General features: G+C 40.4%; 2 protein-coding genes across 3 annotated transcripts in view; one reads left to right on the top strand and one right to left on the bottom strand.

The window, feature by feature from the left end:
- The window catches only part of TTC39A (tetratricopeptide repeat domain 39A), a 32,791-nt gene extending 26,044 nt beyond the window's left edge, over positions 1-6,747 (top strand). For both annotated transcript variants that reach the window (XM_062497016.1, XM_062497015.1), the window contains exons 14-17: positions 542-653; positions 2,499-2,613; positions 3,309-3,425; positions 6,445-6,747. In XM_062497016.1, the coding sequence (XP_062353000.1) occupies positions 542-653; positions 2,499-2,613; positions 3,309-3,425; positions 6,445-6,565 (465 nt within the window). In that variant the 3' untranslated portion in view covers positions 6,566-6,747. The remainder of the gene's footprint in view (positions 1-541; positions 654-2,498; positions 2,614-3,308; positions 3,426-6,444) is intronic.
- A 9,135-nt stretch (positions 6,748-15,882) lies between these two features.
- The window catches only part of RNF11 (ring finger protein 11), a 30,143-nt gene continuing 26,377 nt past the window's right edge, over positions 15,883-19,648 (bottom strand). The window contains exons 2-3 of the mRNA XM_062497663.1: positions 17,490-17,659; positions 15,883-17,105 (exon numbers count right to left, since the gene is read on the bottom strand). Of these exons, the coding sequence (XP_062353647.1) occupies positions 16,934-17,105; positions 17,490-17,659 (342 nt within the window). The 3' untranslated portion in view covers positions 15,883-16,933. The remainder of the gene's footprint in view (positions 17,106-17,489; positions 17,660-19,648) is intronic.

Below are 19,648 nucleotides of genomic sequence, written 5' to 3'. Positions count from 1 at the left end.
CTGAGGAATGCAAGAGGTTTACAGTTCAGATTTAAAAATCTGTTGCTTTGTTTGAAACTTAACTGAAAGGTTAGAGGGTTTGGTTTTCTTTTTCGTTTGTTTTGCTGTTCTGAGATTTCATACTTTTTCTGTGGAAGCAGTACATTGCAGTTATTTATGGGTATTACTGCCTTTGCTAGGATAGAACTGAAAAACAAGAAGAGACCTTAATGAAGGGACAATTAGCCATGTGCCATGAATGTTTGAAATCTGTTTTGTTGGTACTTGCTTCTTCTGTAAGTGAGAATATGTTTGCTTTCTGTTCAAGCAGTTTCCTTTGCATTGTGTGCACTAAGTGGCTCTTGAGGTGTCTTCCTGGGCTAATTTGGTCTAAAAAACAGTGTAACAAGTTTTCAGTTGCAGTGAAAATACATTTTGACAAACCGACTTTATTTAAGGAACCTGTAACTGTTTCATCATGCCGAGATAAACTGAAAGTATCTGACAACTACATTTATCCAGTGCTGTAATTAACAGTGCTGTCATTTCTCCCTGACCCCAGGAAATGATGTATATCTGGAATGGCTATGCTGTAATTGGAAAATGTCCCAACTTAACAGAAGGCATGTTAGAGACTTTAAATGAAGCAGAAGAAGCACTGGCAAGAAGTTCAGGTAACCAGTGGTAGGATTTAAGTAGTTATTTTACACTGCAATAGCTAGAGATATTATCTATGAATAGAGGCACACTCATTAGTAAAGTTAATTGGGTCACAGGAGGAACACAGATAATGAAACCATAAACTGTTTATGCAGGTAGGAATCATTTTTTATTTTTAATGCAGCAATAACTTGTAATAATAGCAAGCAATTTTCCATCCACAGGTGTGTTAGGAATGGGTTATGACATGTGATAAAGATCTGTTTATTTTGCTAGATCAAAATCAGCATGTGCATTGACTTGATTATTTGGGTCTTGAAACTTTGTTATCCTCAGATTTTGTTATCTTCAATTTTGAAGCAGAAATAGGACAGGAGTTGGTATTTTGTTTCAAAGGTGCTGTCAGTTTATGAGTGACCTTTGGGCTGAATGTTCTGGTGTCACCAGTGTGCTGCAGAAATCCAGTACACTGGGGATGGCCTTCCTGTCAATGAGCACAATATGGGATTGAAGTGAAACAGGCTCTGCTACCACATTTTCTGTCAGTTTCTTAATTAGCTATCCATTAGAAAATTGGATTGATGTTTATTTCTTGTCAGTCTTTCCCAGTTCCTGTGGGTGTGCAAGCAGTCTGCACAGCATTTCTCAGAATTTTTTCCTTGACCAATATTTGATCTTATTACTATTATATGCAACCTTCCTGCAAAAGGATCAGAAGAATATTGACAAAAGAATATAGGCTAAAACACTGCATTGCAGTCTTTTCTAGGGCCTTTGACTTCTGTGCAGTGAGTTGCACAAGGTTTGAAAGGGTTGCCTGAAAGGCTGGCTAAAACTATCTATTTTTAATTAATTGAAAAAGAGAATGGGAAAATATTTTCAGTGAAGGTGACATCTTAGAAAAAGGCTTTTGAACTTTTTACCTTTTTTGTTACCCATTTTGTTTCATCATTTTAAAATAAGTGAACTATTTCTCTGTTCCTTTTTTTTTTTTTTTAAGTTGGCAAATTGTGGCTAAGGCTACATTTTGCAGGGCTTTGTAGCAGATTCATGTTTGTAGAACACCATGAGGACATGTAACTGAAAAGTGGGATATATTTTAAACATGCCAACAATTTAAAGTGTTGCCTGTTCCAAATATTGACTTGCAGTTTTTGACTTTGCATATTTAATGAATTTTGGAATGAGCAACCAAGCTGAAGATTTTGCCTGTAAACTTTTAAGAGTAATCTGCCTCTAAGGATTGGATATGAAACACCCAGAAGTTTTCTTGATATGTATTATGCAGAAATTTTCTGATGGAGAAAGAGTGTTGATAGTAAGGATTTTGAACTAGGCAAAGCTGGAAAGACTCTGGGCTCTCAGAAGCATAAACTCCAAAGAGGGTATGGTAAGGTGTGAGGCACAGGTAGCAAATTTTCACATATTTTTATTTAGCCAAATGAAGGTAGAAAATTGACAAAATTCTTGTCTATGAATAGGCCATGTGAGTACAAGTCAGGAAGCAGAAGAGCTGTACGGGGTAATAAAGGCAGAGGGTTGAGAGATTGTAAATTGGACTTCAGTATTCACAAAATGGACACCTTAAATTAGTTTTTAGGTGTCAGAGCAGTAAGACCTGGAATTCAGTGGGAGTAGAGAGGGAAGGAACAGCCCAACATTTGGACAAAGTTTGATCAATTTATGAAAAGATTGATGTGAGTTTGTCTCTGCATTAAATTAAATTCACCAATTAGTTCTTTCCTGTGTTTCAGTAGATAGACTGTACTCACACTTACCTTTGAAAAGTTCCCCTACAGGCAGAAAAGTCTCCTGTGTTCTGGAGCTTTCTAAAATGTGCCATTTACTTCCTCTTGCAGCTACAGAACTACTGGCAGATGACCGGTGTGTGATAAAGCTGTTAAAGGGATTATGCTTCAAGCATTTGGGCAAGATCTCAGAAGCAGAAGACCATTTTAATTACATCTATTTAAAGTAAGTTTTCATACCTGGCATGTAGGAGAGCTCTTGAGTTTCAAGTAAGAGGAGATGCAACCATGATATGAATAGAAGGGAGAGGACTGCAGTATCTTTAGTGCTTGCTTCAAGATATTAGGATTTTAATTTCCACTGTTGTTAGCTGTGAGTTGAAGCATTTCAAATCTTATGTTTTTATTTTTATTTTTAAATATTTTTTATTGAGATGCTTTCTGCTTTTCTGGGGGACTGTATGTGCACAAAATTTTTCAGATACCACTTAGCTTTTATTGCCCCATTCCTCTTCCCAGTCATGAGGAAACTGTACCCAAAAAAACCAAATGTACTCAGCAGAGACAGGTGGGAGCAGGATTGCACTGGGAACTTCTGCACATAAGGTGAATGGGCACCTCTTTTTGTCAGCTCACATGGATAGAGCTCATGATATTATCATCTTTTCTAACACTTCCCTGATCATAAAGGCATTATTTTCTAATCCTGAGATTATACATACTGTGTAGGATGCTTATGCAAAATACACATTTAATAACCCAGAAGGGAGCTTTGGGTAGAGAACATGACAAGTGTCGTAATAGAGATTGATTGCTCCTTCTGATCTTAGCTAATCTCCTATTTATTTGTGTTTGGAGCTGTTATATGAGGGAAACAATATATCATTTCAAGGTCTCTAGGTTATTTATTTTCCAATACAGTGAGAAGAAGATAAAATATGACCATTATCTAATTCCAAATGCCTTGCTGGAGCTGGCAATACTGTACCTGGACCAGGATAGAAGAGAAGAAGCAATAAAACTTCTGGAAAAAGCAAAGTAGGTGAAAAGCCTGTGTTGTTGTCTGATGGATCAGTTTGGTGTTTTACTGGTTAGCAAGAAGCAGAATAATTTAATTAATATGGTAGAAACTCCATTCATTTTCCCAATGGGAGCATGCATGCCTTAGTTTTGGTTTGGACCTTTCCAGTGGTAGGTGTTACATTTGTTCAGTCTTGTAATTGCAAAAAGAGCCAAAAAAAATCAAGTATCTTATTAGGAATGTCAAAGGCTTCCATAAGAAATAATCCATGTGTAACAGGATAATAATCTTTGTAGTCTATTTGCTTATTCATATAAAAAATATATTAAATTGAATCAAAGCTCTGTGTTGTAGCTAAAATACCATTACTTAAATTGATGGCCAGCAGTGCCTGTTTCTTTCCTTGATGAAATACACTTAAGATAATGCTTCAGGTTGCACATGGTAGCTTTGTTTCATCTGCATCAAGGCAACTAAAACACCTGCTTTTACTGTTTTGTGTGACTATTTTTTTCTTGCAAAGAAGGTTTATGGGAAGTTGGACTTGATTGTCTGTGTTCTTTTTTATAAAATTAACAAAATATGTGGTTTGCCTCTGTTTGAACCTTTATTTCTCTGCTGAGCCAAAATTTTGGCAGTTATGGGGAGGGACGAAATCCAACCCAAACAACTCTCCCCCTCTTCAAGCATCCAGGGTAGCTCACCTCTGCCTGGATCCTGAATGAGTCCAGATGTGCACAGTCACTGCCACAGGTGTGACAGCTGCAAAACTGATGCCTGCCCCTGGGTCAGAGAGGTCAGATAGAGTTTTTATGTTGCTTTTTGTCCAAATCAGGCAACTCTGCAAGTCAGAGCAGCAAATCCAGCCTACCAAAGATTATGCCAAAAGCCTGTCAGCACAAAAATTAAAACATTGCAATCCTTAATCTCCTGTGCTTCTGAGCCTGGTTCTCTGTAGACCCATGGAAGACATCAAGAACAGCAAAAATTACATTATAGCAAAGTGCAATAGAAAGTGTTTCAATTGGCTGCATGTGCCTCAAAACCCACCTCTCCTGTCCCCATTTCCTTTGTTCAAATCTCTCTTAATAAGAGATCTAGAAATGAATGATCTGGAGCTGCTGATTCCAGCCAGAACTTCTGTCATTGCTGCCTGGCCATTGCACTTTTCCCTGGCAGCTCTTGAGTGTCTTGGGTCCTCTCAGGAGAAGGTGTTTGGCTTAACAGGCAGCAGCTCTGAAAAACATGCTGTCCCCAGGGTATGAAAGCTGCTTCTCAGACTCACTATGCTCAAAGAACTCTTGAAAACTATAATGATATTAAAAAAATACCCACAACAAAAACAACAGCAACCAAAAATCTAACACAGAAAAAAAAAACCAAAAAAACAAACAAAAAAACCCATACCACCCTCATTACAAACTCCCGTATTTCAGTCAGTCATAAATACAGGTGCAGCTGTTACGTTTCTACCTGTGGCAATAGAATGCTCTGGGTTTCAACTACAAACACTGAATGTCTCAGCAGCCCTGAGAGGGAGAGCAGGGCATTGGTGGGGTTGGGGCTGCAGAATTCAGTTTGCAGTTGGCAGAAGCGCAGGCGAGCGCTCGGCTGGTGCGTGACGCTTGATTTGCCTGACCTAAATCCACGTCCTGCTGCTGGCTTGGATCCTCAGCTCTGGGAGAAAGAGTGGGATGAGATGATAAACAGTTTTGGCTTGGTCATGCATGGAAATATTTCTATTTGTATGACTGTAAACTACAAACAAGAATATCAGTGTACTCATGAGGAGTACAGGCCTGGCATGACAAAATCTATTCCATTTAAAGGAAAAACTCCAAGGGATTTCAGATCAGCACACAGAAGAACACGGCCACCTCCTTTTCTCAGTCAGCCTCTTGGGTGTTGCATACATTAAATTATAAGCTGGTGTAGGATGGGCATGGAATTCCTTGTTTTCACCAAGGGACTGGCACTGCCGCAGACAGATACCATACTGTCATGCTTGGTTAGGATTATGAATTTAGAACTGAAATGCTGTTAAGATACACAGAGGTTAATATTTAATGTTATGTTTGTGTAAAGATGACAAATACCTTCTTCAAGAAAATTAGCATAGTCTAATCCTCTTTTGTATCTGGATTCGGTATCCATCCTGTAGGAGCTGACATGTTAATTCCTACTAAGTAGGATCTGCAATTTCTGTGTGGTCCTGGGGCAAATTTTCTTCTTTTTATATATGCTTTTCCATGAAAATACAGGTTCTTTGAAACTTCCAGTAACCCTTTAGAGCATGACAGAACTACTGGAAACTACAGGCAGACGACAGTGTAGAGCTAGGCCCTAGATGTGTGGTGCAAATCCTGCCTTTCCCTGGGATGGTGAATTGCTCCTCAAAAGCTGATATGGAATCTGGTGTGTGTCCACTTTCCAAGCTCTGGAGCAGCAAATTGTCTCCTTCCTTCATTTCCTACAGAATTCACATTGTTGGCAAACATAGGATGGAGATGGGATGTTTCCCTCCTCTGGATCAGGACAGCTTCCCTTTTCTCTCTCTCTTTTTTCTCTTTTTTTTTTTTTTTTTTTTGCCCTTCCTCTTTACTTTCTTGAAATGAGTCTGCCTTATTAAAATTAATTTTTTAAATGCTGACAATATTTGTATTAAAATCTGTCAGTTACTCTTTGAGAGGGGGGGAAAATTTCTAATTTCTGAATGTAAACTAAGTGGTTGCTTAAGTGGTTTTTACAGATAATTAATATGGACTCAATATTTTGATTGAGTGGACCAGATTCAATCTCTTATTAAGTTATATTTTTCTGTTAATTGCCAGACAGTGGAACTACAAATAAAGAACACAGAGCTGCATTGTTTGGCCAGGAACATATGCCTTGTATTTTAGAGTAGGCAACAAAGGAGCTTGTGCAGAAAGGATTTTTTGCTGTCTACTGTTGTTTTGCTTAAAACAGTAATACAAAGATAAGTTAGAAATGTTTTAAAAATATATATTCATCGGAGTGGATCTTCTTTTGTTTCAGACAAAACTACAAGAATTATTCCATGGAAACAAGGACACATTTCAGAATTCAAGCTGCCCTGCACCAAGCCAAATCTGCCCCAGAAAATGGAATGCACTGTGGAGCCTCAGCAGTGTCGTAACATTTTCTTCTTTGATGTTCTGTTTGTTGCAAACTTTGTGCAGAAAATTACTGACACTTTAGAATTATTTTTCCTTTTCTTTCAAGTCCATGAAAAACCAAATAACTTAAAATTTTGAAGATGATGCATAAAACATTTGTCTAGTGTAATAACATGGCAAAAAATCTCTCAAACCAACCATAACCCTGAAAAATATTGTTATTCCAACAGTGGCTTTTTGAATACTTACATCTGTGTAATTCATTTTTCAATCATGTGCCTTTTTCTTGCGTTTGCAACATTATGTTGTAGCTTGCTTAGTGAAAGGGGAACATTTGAAAGAAAAACAAACAGCAAAACTTTAAGATTTCCAGATTTAGCCTCAGTTAGTTCTAAATGTTTGTTTGGATCCATACTGCTAGCTGAGAAGGAAGCATTGCTTTTTCCCAGTACCTGCTTACTTGGAATGGTGTGAGAAAATCTCACAGCAGGGAGGAGCTCTGGATCCTGGGCATTTCTAGTTGTGCACAGAAAGTTTCTCTTTACCAGCTTCTACCAGTCAGATTTTTGCTTCTGTAAGAAACCTGCTGGTGAAAAGAATGGTCTCCCTTATGCAGGTACCTTGACTTTTTCTTTAGTTTGGTTTTCCTGTCAGGTCTGCTCCTTGTAGCAGCTGAATTAATTTACTGAGGATTGCAGGGAGAAAGGTGGTGATGGCATAAAACTGCATCACTTCTTTGACAATGGGAGGTTCTTAGGAAATGTCTTTTGTCAGAATGAACATGATCTGAAGCTTATGTCAAATTGAAAGTACAAGTCCTTGAAGGTCATTTAGGAAATGGCAACATGCAGTGGCTGGAGCCATACAGAAGTTATTGTGATGGTCCAGCCCCTCTTACAGTGACTGCTCTTAGGATTCCCAAGCTGAGAAGTCTGTGTTGGTCAAGGCAGATGTTCCCTGTGGGAGGAAGCTGGGGATGGAGCAGACTCCCTCAGCACAAAGGACAGCCCTTTATCCTTCTGCTCTTTATTGATCTTTTGGGAGATTTTCTGTGTAAGGGGTTTTGAGAATACAGCAATGAGCTGAGTCTGCTTTCCAACGCTGCCGTGGAATTCCTGCTTTGCTGGAAAACTGGGGAAGTCAGTGGTACCACAGCTTTGCCTTGTGTTTGCTGTTCTCCAGGCTAGTTCCATGTCTGTATGCCTCTGGGGTTTTGGGGCACACTTCTACCTCCCTTTTGAAAGAGCTTCTTCCCCATTACCCATTTGGATGGGTGGAGATGGGAGGCCTTCTGACAGCCCTTTTTCTCCAATGGAGACATTTGTCAGGAAGATTAATATCCATGTACCTCACAGTGAAGATCCTTTCTAAAGTGATTGTTCCCAGCAGAAAAGAAAATTGACAGTTTATAGCTCTGCTTTTGCCTCCTCAAAGGAAATAAAATTGTTTTATAACTGTAGATTAATATGCAAGGAGACAGAACCACCAGTTCCTCAACAAGGAAAACTTGCATTGTCTTAAAAATAGATACCCTTCATAAAAGTCTTTGCAAGTTAAAAATTAAAGATGAATAATGCATTTTTAAAGTTACTTTTTCAGATAAATTTAGTTCCAATAAATTTCTCGATTCAGATAAAATTCAGTATAAACAGTTATGCTATTTACATGCCGCACATCAAAACTTCAGTGTAAAAATTCAGTCATTCTTTGTATAGAATAAAAAAAGTTTCTTGTTCTACTTCATGCATATGATGCCTCTTCTTCCTGTTGTGTCCTTTTCAAATATTTTGGCAGCCTTAGCATCTTTTAAGCAAGCAATGCCATGTGAAAATTAGCATAAGTTGTACTTTGCAGAAAGTGAACAATCCTGAGTGTAGATTCATTTCTCATCTTTGAAATTTCACCCACAACTTAGATACATCACACAAAGGATGTATTGTGTGATACTCAGCCAACTTCCCTGATGCTCTGCAGCATTGAAAATCCCAAGATTTTCCTAAGGTTTTCGTAACCTTCCTAAGATTTTCATAGTCATCTTTTCTCAAACACCAGCACCAGTCACACTGTGGACCTGATCTCCAGCTTCAGTGAGTGCTTTGTAGTTCACTGTGGTGTTTCACTCTGGCTCTTTGGCTCCTAAGCCATAACAAATAATCATCTTCCTTATGCAATGAGGATTTATGGTCTGTAACAGTATGGATTCACTTGAGAAGAAGATGAGTGGAAGGTCTGGTACATTGTCTCTTTGTAAGTTTTTTTATGTGCTACATTTGCAGTTGCCCAACATCACTCTGCTCATCAGTTCCTTCATTTTGGTGCTTCTCCATGGCAGGGACCCAAACCCTGTGGGGTCTGGGTTGGAAGGTTGATGCTGGGTTGGTTTTTTCATTGCTCCTCCAGAAGCTGCTGCATGGTGCCTGGAGCAGCTCTGCAGGACAGTAAATTGCTTCATCAGTCTGGAGTCCCAAATGCAATGGATCAAGGAAAGCACAAATGTGTGAGTTCTCACCTCTGGGTACTCACTTAGCAGAAAATAGCAGGTATTGTTATTGAATTGCACATCAGAGACTGAAGCATGACTGCAGACAGATATAGTCCACACCTCAACTGCAGGAGTAGTTCCTTCTGGTTCAAACACTGAATTGTCTGAGAAATGCTTGAGAAACCCACTCTGTGCACAAGCTTTAGCCAACTGCTGCAATCAGCTCTTTGTTACCCAAAGACAAAAATTACTCCGACAGCAGAAGTTTTCTGCACTTGGTAGGACCTTTATCATAAAACCTACAAACTTTATTTCTTTTTCTCACTAGTGTTTTCCTGCCAGCAACCAAGGAGGGACAGAAATTCCTACTCAGTTTCCTGGATGTCTGCAGCAGCAGCCATGGTGCCCCTTGGAATAATGCTGTCACCTAAAAGTGGTGCTGGCAGGAAGGGCAGGGCAGTAAAAGGGGCATCCCTTTTATCATGAGCTCTGCTATGTGGAATCCCTGTCTGCAAGGTCTCTCTTGACCTGAGGGAGGAGAGGGGCTGAAGAGTCAGCAGCTCCTGCTGAGGTCTGATCAGGTGCAACTGCATCAGCTCCCAGCTCCTGTAAATAACACAAGGTGAGCTAGACCTGTTGGGTGAAGGATGTTGGGCTGGAGCTGAACCTGGACACAGCTTTTCTGGATAGAAGAGAATTTGATGAAGTCACAGTGTGATCTGGAAACACACAAAGATTGCTCAGCTCCATCTGTGTCATAGGAGCCTGCTTTGCTTACTGACACACAGTTAAGTTGCCATCCACATTTCACACGTGCCACCAGGGATGGATGGTTTTAGGACTGCCCCCTTCTGATTCTGCCTGGCCTCAGGCTGTTTACACCTCAAAACTTGGCTTAGGAAACAGCATTTTATGAAATACAGCAGTGTAGAACAGGATCATATCAAACATTTCCTCCCATTTCACATTGGTTTTGGCATTACATTCTGTATTGAGTGTTTTAGTATTTTTAGTTATCTGTGGCCTGGGTCCAAGACTAAAAGCTCACTAAAAGCTCACGGGCTGATAGCCTGTGTGCCTCTGGCCCAACAGAGGCATCAAATAATGCTTCTCCACATGAGACAAGGCTTTCCTACAGGTCAGTCTCACAATGCAGAATGCACTCCCAGGAGTTTAAATACAACACTCAGCCTCCAGTTCCACCTGCAAGATGCATTTTTTTGCCTTCTCAAGCATAAAAACACAGCAGCAAAGCAAATGTATGTGAAATGACCGAAACAACGCATTCAACACCATTCCCCCTCTGGGAGGAAGAGGAGAAGATAAAGAGGTGAGTCATGTTGTTTACTGCTCTACAGGAAAATGGGTAATGGTTGGCAACATCACTGATGAATGAGATTGGGCAACCTGAACAGACTAGAAATGAACTTGCTTCTTTTCTCATTACCTTCTGCACGTACATTTTGGTGGCAGATTATGTGCAAAGCGTGTACCAGCAAGTGTTTTAATTGAATGATTTGTCATCATAGAATATTTTTTAAAGATGCTATCTAGGTTTCCTTCAGGTGTTTAAAAAAAAAATCCAAGTACTTTCTTTTAAGGACATGCCCAGTCAATCCCTGTCTCCAAGATTTATGAATAGCAGCAGAGCTAATAAATACCTGCATTGCACTGTGGTAAAGTTCTGCATACTGTTTACTCAAATTCAATCATGACTCTGTAGGACTGGGCTGTGCTCCATTATCTTGTGTTTTTTTTAAACCTCAGGACCTACTTACTTTCATTGCGGGCTAAGCATAGGCAAAATGTTTGTTTAGAATTATGCATTGTGGGAAAATTAACTTGCTTTCTCTCTTCTTGGCTATTTTACAGAAAGAATACAAAACAGAGCAATCATAACCCCCTACATGCTCTTTTTATGGGTTGATTCAATTTTTTAAGAGGCAAAGAAAAGTTTATCTTGTACTAGCCAAGTACAGGAACAGCAGTTTCAGGCTTGTGGCCTAAAAGTTATGTGGTGATGTGGTGGAAAGAGAAGAAGCTGCAATACTCTGGACAGATTTCCTCTCCCCATTCCTTTCATCCTGCAGCACACAGGTTGTGAAGGTAAGAACACCATCCTTGGTGCTGGAGCTGTGTGGGATGTTTGTCTGCAGAGCCGGAGCCCTGGGGTTGTGCTTGGTGTCACCTGTGTCACAGGGGCAGTCCCAGGAGGAGCTGCTGCTTTGTCAATGTTCTGGAGAAGGTGCTGGTGTGAGATACTTGCAGCTGTCTCTGCTCTATAGTTGTTGAACAGGAACTGTATCTCAGTGCAGTTCAGTAAATCATTCTGGGGAGTGAAGCAAGGTTGTTAACTCCAGAGGATCCCAGAATTACGTGGCTCATGTTCAATGTCATCTTCACCCAGGTATAGTGCCCAGCACTGCTCTCACCACCACTAAGGTGATGCAGCTGCAGAGGTTTTTCGACACAAATACCAGGGCCAGTTACGGTTTAGATATTTCAGTCACAGATACAATACCAGGTTGGAAGGGATCTCAAGGATCATCTGGTCCAACCTTTCTTGCCAGAAACAGAGGCTAGGCAAGGTGGCCCTGCACCCTGTCCAGCTGCATCTTAGAAGTGTCCAGTGTTGGGAGATCTAACATTGCCTGGGGAGATTATTCCAGTGACTGGTGCAGTTGTGAAAAATTTGGTTTGCCTTTCATTCTTATGGCTTGTGGATACCCGAGTCAGATTTCCATTCTGTAATGCTGGCTGGGCTCATCACTGATGTGAATAAATGTTGGTATTTCTAAGGAACAGCAGGAATTCCATGCATAGTGCCTTTGCTGCAGCTCTGGTGTAGTCTGATCTGTCACACACACATAAAGAAAAGCATATATAAATATACATAAAACATCTATGTATGTGTGTATACTCACACACACTGGTAACAGGTTCTGGAGTCAAAGCTTTTTGAAAAGTTATCAGAATTGCTTGAACTATTTGTTAAATTCAGGACTTTGAAAAGGCAATATACTTTAAAAAGAAAAAGCTTTGATGACGGTTGAGGAAAATGCAGAGGTTAAAGGCCTTTATTAATGGTTTGCAGTAGGATCACACCGCAGGACTGTGCAGTTTATAATGTTCTACAAGAAGAAGAAATCCCAAGGCAAACAGGAAATCTAGCAAGAGCCCTTCAGTGGGTTAACCTCACAGAAATGCAGTTTTATGTTCTAGATTTGAAGGGCATCAGTTTTCACCCTGGACTAGCAGAGCTCTGCCTCAGTGGGACAGTGCCTGGGATGGCTCTGTCCTGCTCAGAAACCAGTTTTGCAGTGATTCAACCTTTCCCCCCTTGAATTCTTGCCTTGCCTGCCTCCCTCAATCTGCTTCCCCAGCGTGAATCCTGGATTACACCTCCTGCTAATGTGGCAGAAGTGTGGGCAAAAGATGCTGAAAAGGTGAAGTTTCTCTGTCATTTCTGCAGTGAGAACCCTGGCAAAAGTGCAGAGAGGGAGCACAGTGAGGCTGGGAAAGTGCTCGGTGTGGGCAGCCAAGGCACGTGTGGTGTGTGTAGTGAATCCAACATTTTCTGCTGTGTGCAGAGCTCTTGAAATGCCTTCTTGGAAAGAAAATGTTTTGTAGGGGTTAGTGCTGCAAAGAGCAGGTTTACGGAGTTTCTGTTGCTTGTTTTCCAGCCGGGAGGACAGAGGAGGGCTGGGGGCTCTCTGTGCATGCTCGGTGTGGCTGGACTTCTCTTGCTGAGTAAGCAAATACCTCGGTGCTGTGGGAACACAGAAAAGGCTTTGCACAAAGGATTTCTTCATTATAAACTCCTCTCTGCAGCTTTTACTTAGCAAGTGTCAAAGCAGTGTGGACGTTGTAATGAATCAGTTGCCAGTGTGAAAATACAGTTATTTCTTCTGTTTAAATCAAAAAGATGCTTCAGCAGAGTACATTTAAACTGTTCTCTTTATCACAAAGCATTGACTTTTCATTTCATACCAAGAATTCCAAAGCCCCAAACCCTTATCCCAGAACAGGTTTAAATGCAAGATAATCTGCAAAGGATGGTTAGCATAAATTATATTCTTCAAAGTTAAATGCTATATAAAAGGAAAAGTTAATCCTTGAAGCTCATTTTTATTCTGAGTATTAAGTCAAGAAAGGTTCTTCTGAACAGATTTTTATTCATGTGTTTTTATAGGTTGTCAACTAGAATGTGTGCTTTTAATAAAAATGTGGTGTCTGTAACAAACTGTGTTTGTAATCAAACATCCATCATCCACTTTTTTCCTGAGTCCTTTTAATCCAGGATTTAACTGCTGAGAGACCCTGTACGTTTAGTTTCAGCCATCTTGTTATTTATTTCACCGGCAGTCTGACTCAAAAGAATTTTCATCTTCATCATGATGGCACAATGACAGGAAATGTTGAAGTCCTGAAACTGTGGCAACTGAAGTAAATTCAGGTATTTCATAATCCCTCAACCCAGAAATGTTCCCTTCTGCCACTGGAAAGGGAGACTGTCAGCTTTCTAAACATGGAATTCTTTCAGCCCTGGGAAGCTGCAAGACCATGGGAGCTTTTAAACCCTTATGTGGCTCATGGTCCTTAGAAAGAGATGTTCTGGGGTGGGTTTGTTTGTTTATTTATAATTCTCCCCCAGATTTAAACAATGAACTGGCAACAAGTAATAAGGATTATCATCCTTAGATGTAAAATGATTGTAAAGTGGTAATTCCTGTAGCATGCAAATGTTTTGAAGCACAAAGGTCCGTACAAAACTGAGTATTCCTTACTTGTCATTACATCTCTGGCTTTAGGTTTGTGAGTTTCCCCCCCATGTAGGAGACAAAACCCATTTCCTTCTCTAATCTGCAAATGGAATCCAAGCACGTCCTTGCTGTGCCTCCTGGGTGCAGATGCTGCCCTCCCTCCCTGCAGTTTCTGCAGCAGCTCTGGCTCTGGAGGGACAGCAGGGCTGTGCTGGCACTGGCCTGGGCCATGTGGGTTTCACACTCAGTGTCCCTTGTGCTGCTAAAATGGAGCCTGGTGATCCCTCAGCCCTGCTGGGTCTGTGCCAGAGCTGCTGTGCCACTTCCAGCTCTAGATTACAAATGCCATCACTGCACTCAGTGTTTTCATCACACTGCACAGGCCCTATGGAAAATGCTTCAAAGCAACAGCTCTTGAGGGCTGTTGAGCACCTCCAAACTCAGGTACTTGCACAAGTGGCTTTAAGAGGCTTTTTTGTTTGTTTTTCCCTTCAAACTGCTTTGCAGACATTTTTCTATGGGCCTGCCAACCCTGGCATAAGAAGGGCTTTGGGTGAACAGGTCCAGGTGAGTCAGAGCCAACTCCTTCCCTTCATTCAGCTGCAGAAGACTCCAGCTGGGAACAGCTGTGCTGTGCTGGACTGTCTTAATGTGTTTGAAGTGCAAGTAATTTGTTAGATACCTCTAAGACAGGAGGTGAACATCTTCATCTTATAGATGGTAGAAGTAAGACGCAGACCGGGTTCCACAATTAGCTAAGATTCAGGTTATACATTATTTTGCATTAAATTTAGATCAGTTCTTCTTTGAATTAGAAATCACCCAGAACAGTATTGTACCTAAAAACTTGAAAAATAATTTGATTTATTTGTTATATTTACACATTTGTCTTTAAGCTAAAATGTGAACTGTTTTGGAATGTTCTTTTGTCATCAGCTCCAGTTTTAGCCCTTCACACCTTTTTGCTATTTAACAAGTATTTTAATAAAAGTAATTTCTTCCCTTAGCCCAAGTCAGTATCAGTGTTAAAAGTTCAGCTGCTCAGGTGTCAGCTGCTAGGAAAGCATTCAGCTCAGTAACTCATCACTTCCTACTTGCTTAAAATCTTTCTTAATCAAGTCTTGTAATAAATAAAGACTAATACCACCATGACAACACTGTTTTTTTTTAAATTGTTCATTTGCCAGTTTTAACAAGATAAAGAAATGAATACTTAATGTGGACATTGTTTTATCAAAAAAAAAAAAGAACCCAACCCCTGAAACAAAAAGACAAAAAGGAGGACACAGAGGAACACACATGGAATGATGAAAAGGAACAATGATATTGCACAACTTCAGGTCTCTTCCCAGATTTTGATCCATGTAATTAGGTATGAATGAATTCAGCAAAACATTGTGTCCAGATAAATGTGTGGCCATTTGAGTGTATCTAGAATTGCAGAGTGTTTTCAGTTCCTTGTGACTGCTCCTTGGAGTTCTTCTCTAAGGGAGCAGGGTGCTGTCAGCTGCAGGAATAACAAACAAATGTTGACTCTCCATTGTGCTGACCAGTTATCCATAACCCACAGGATTACAATTCTCCTCTACTGGAAACGCACTAAGTCCTCAAAGGACCTGGGTCTTTAAACACAACTTGTGTCAAGAACTCAAACTATAGCTGAAACACAATCAAAGCACATCCCCCAGTTTGCTGTGGTTAATTTGAGATTGTGTTTCATTTCATGAGACCAGGGCTTCTCACTGTGTCAGGGTGGCACTGAATGCATAGAAGTCACAGCAGGTACATTAAGGGAGTGGGGGAAAAGAAAAAAGAAAAAAAGCTAAGTGGAAAAACGTCTTTACAGCTACACTCTTTGCTGGAGCCTCTCTTAACAAGCACATACTGTTTGCTACAGCAATCAGGGAATTGTGTCATTCTGGCTACAGCAGGACTGTTTGCCCCTCCACTGCTACCCTGACAGTTTGTGTTTATATAAACTTTGCATTTATGTGCAGGACAAAGTCTGTTTTTCTCCTCTCTGCGTTCTTTCCTGTTTGGTGGACTGATGTGTCAGCCAGCAGGGCTCAACAGATACATTTAATACAGGAGATTGAGATACAGTATGTTTATTCTTAACTTCTGATAACCTAAGAACTACAAGAACGAGAGATGCAGTATCCATTTGCTATGATCCAAGACAACCATTTTTTAGGGAGAAAAAAGTAGAATAAGTGATCACTAACACTACATTAGTTCCAAATATATTTTTTTTCCCAGTTATGGCAGCTTAACTATTTATTGTTCATCCGGCCCACTTTTAATCTGAAGAAGTTAAAGGTAACATATTAAAGTTTAAGGACTATTATTTCACCAAAACTGAAGGAAGTTATAAAAAAACCCCATGAAACCACAGTTTCATTGCAGGCCTTGTGTCCTATCTTCATAATCTGCATCACTAGAAAAGGGATAATGCATCTCAGTTTGCTTACAAGCTAGGAGATCACTTTGAAGTCTGCATATTCCTAACTGCAAACAAAATATAGCACTTTTAACAGGTTATAAATAAACTGGTTTTCAAGCATAGAGCCAGCCCAACAATAACAATACACTATTAAAAAGACCTAAGGCAATGAATTCCATCTCCAATGGAAAAAAAAAAAAAAGAAAAATAACTGTGCAAACAAGCTTAAAACTATTTCTTTGTGCCAGTGTTATAAAATGTAGATTTCAATAAAGCCTTGACCCAAATGCCAGGACTTGTGAAAAGAATCAGAACAAAACTGGTTATTTTATTTAGGAAAAAAATACTCTTATCTTGCTGCTAATAAAATTGGATACACACAGTTTAAACATTTACAGTTGCTTTAACACTTTACACAACTCCTATATATGGGTGTAAGAACAAACATTAAAAGACAATGGTGGGTCAAGGCTTTACATTAAAAATAACAACCTACTTTTCTATAGTCTCTAAAATACTATGTTTTCCAACATTTGCAGCCATTCAGGAATATTTTTTTAAATTTATTTATTTATTAGGAAATGTATACTCTGTGCATGATCTTAATTTCCTAATTCCTGGCTCTTTGGGCTGAATGACAAAAGGATCAAACCCATTGAAGTGGATGGTCTCTTTGAAGGTTCAGTAGAGAAACCCTGGCTCAGTTAGTCTCATATGATGAAAGCAGTGCTGCATCCACTGGCTCCATGCAGGATGGACAGGTAAAGGATCTCATCAACCAGTCATCTATACAGTCCAGGTGGTAAATGTGCATGCACGGCAGAAATCGGATAGGGTCCCCATAAACAAAGTCCATCATACAAATGACACATCTGAGGGGAGAAAAATAAAATACTTAAGCTGCTGTTACCAACCTGGAAGTTAAAAACAGTGTAGTATCTATTTCTGGATACTTTTAGTATTTGTAGATACTGTGAGGAGCAGCCTTGTGTAAGATAAAGGAAAGAGCCTCAGATGCATGGAGCGCTTTGGGTTAAAGGGATCTTGGAGCCGACAGAATTCCAACCCCTACCCTCAGCAGGGATGCTACTCACCACACCAGCCTTCTGCAGGGCTTTTATTTTTTTTTTTTTTTTAACCAAATTAAGTTGCAGTCCCAGAAAATAAGGCAAACCCAGGATGACAAGGTCAGGTCTCGCAGGGTAACATCCCAAACCAACAACAGCCCCATCCTTCCATTCAGACCCAGGACTTACTCTCGGATCTTCTTCTCGGAGCCGTCTCTGCCGGGGTCGTAGACGCCTTTGGGAAGGTGCTGGATGAGGCCGATGCGCTGCGCGATCCGGATCTGCTCCTCCTCCGTCAGCTGCGTGGCCAGGCGAGTCTGGCTCGGCGTGGGGTGATACACAGGAACGGGCACCTGCTCCTGAAAGCGAAGCGCTCCTGTGAGAAACCACCTCAGAGGCTTTCCTGGCCTTCCACGGCACGGTACCCTTCACAGGCCTACAAATATTTGTATGAACTCCCACTCCTACTCTGGAATTTTGGGGCTGTAATTAAAATGAGAACAGGATAGAGAACTGAGGGCAGTATTTGAGGAAGGAGCTGTTCGTGGTTGTTCCGTGCAAAAGCTTTCGATAATCCAGGGATTGTTCACACAGGAGACGCATGGACGAGAAACTCCACAAGGCAGCAGGCAAATAAACCTTACAGGTGAAGTGCTAAGGTATGGAACTGAGCAATGCAAGACCTTAGGGAGAACCCCCAGCATCTGCAACTGAAAGTAGATTCTATGATTTTTATCTTCTTTTTATATTTAGGAAGAATTCTTTGAAAGAATGAAAGATGAGGACACTGCTTACTCTCAAAATTTTTAGAGAGGAAGGTTTTACTTACTCTGCAATAACTAAAATTTATGTGAACTGTTTTGGGCCACATAAGCTTAAATCTAGAATTGTAGATTTAATTTTCATGTGTTATAAGAATGTTACCTGAACAGTACAAACAACAGCATAAGTAAGTAACCCAAGTTTTATGTTTCTTCTCATACACTAGTATGACTTCACAAGTAATCCAAAGCTGGATTCAACTGTGGGTATGTTTGAGATATATATTTTCAAAAAAAAAAAAAATATAGGCAACATTATGCATTCCTTCCTGGACCACATTCTGAGAAACTTCTTTTGAATATTAATGAACTTCAGATATTTTCACTAACATTTATATTAACATGGTATTTAATTTACTTGCTTTTAAAGCATTTTTTGGTACATAAATACCAATTTTGAACAGGATTCACTATCAGGACCATATTGGCCAGTAGCCATAGATTAACAGAGAGTCAATTTCTTGCAAGAGACCCATTTTAATAGTTCTTCTTAAACAGCAGAAAAAAAATTCAACTTCTAGATGTGTCTGAAAATAAACCTGCTGCATCAGACACACAATGCACCGAATCATCTGTTTGGCAAATGCCAGATTTGCTGTTTCAGAGGACACTGGTGCAAGCTGAGCCCAGGGCAGGTGTACGCAGCTGAGGCAGCACAGGTCACCTCCCACATGTAACACTGCATTTGTCAAACTCCATAAAGCCCTTCTCCTTTCACTGCCAGGAATCACAGCAAGCGGTGGACTCAGCCAGCCAGGACTCCTGGAAGGCAGGAGAAAGCTGTCCCAGGAGCGAGCAGCCTCTCGCTGGTGCCACCCAGCAGCAGAAGCCCTTGCTCCTGAGAAATGCTAATTACAGATACAAGTCTGCCTGGCAATTCTTCACTGAACACTGCCTGCCATTGGCAATTCAGCTGTGGGGTAAAATTCACAGTCGTCTCTTAATTTAGACACCCTAGGATTTCCCCCCTCTGATTTCCTGGCAGAACTCAGAGGAATTATGAGAAGGTTCAAAAGACTGAATGCCAGGGGTTCTCCAAGTGATTAATTTCCTGACTACTCTGAACCATATTTCACAGAATCACAGAATTCTTTTGGATCAGGTGCCTTTTAGTGTTTTAAATTATCTGATGTATTCTCTAATCATCATTTGGACAGAGAAAAGTACCATCTGAACCTCGGGCCAGCCTGTCAGATATAACAGTATTCAGAAAGTGACTGCAACCTTTGGCGCCAGCAAAATTTTCCCCTGACAAATGCTGCAGACCCTCTGCACTGAACACTTCAGCTCAAAGCAGAGCCTGGTCATGGTTTTATGTTTCAAGAACTTAGCAGCACAAACTATCAGTTACTTTTTCTTCCCAGGGCTTTGCTGTACTTCTTTGAACAGGTCATTAAAGCAACAGCACAACATTACTGCTACCTCCTTCACTTGTTACACAGATGTAGAGAACACTCGGCACTGGAGAGGGCTGTACCCTCCTTCACATCTAGGAGAAAAAGAAGAGCAGTACAACAAATCATAGGC

Source organism: Cinclus cinclus, chromosome 8, assembly GCF_963662255.1.
Source record: "Cinclus cinclus chromosome 8, bCinCin1.1, whole genome shotgun sequence".
Lineage (NCBI taxonomy): Eukaryota > Metazoa > Chordata > Aves > Passeriformes > Cinclidae > Cinclus > Cinclus cinclus.
The sequence above is the reverse complement of the archived record's forward strand: the minus strand, read 5'-3'. Positions and strand labels throughout refer to the sequence as shown.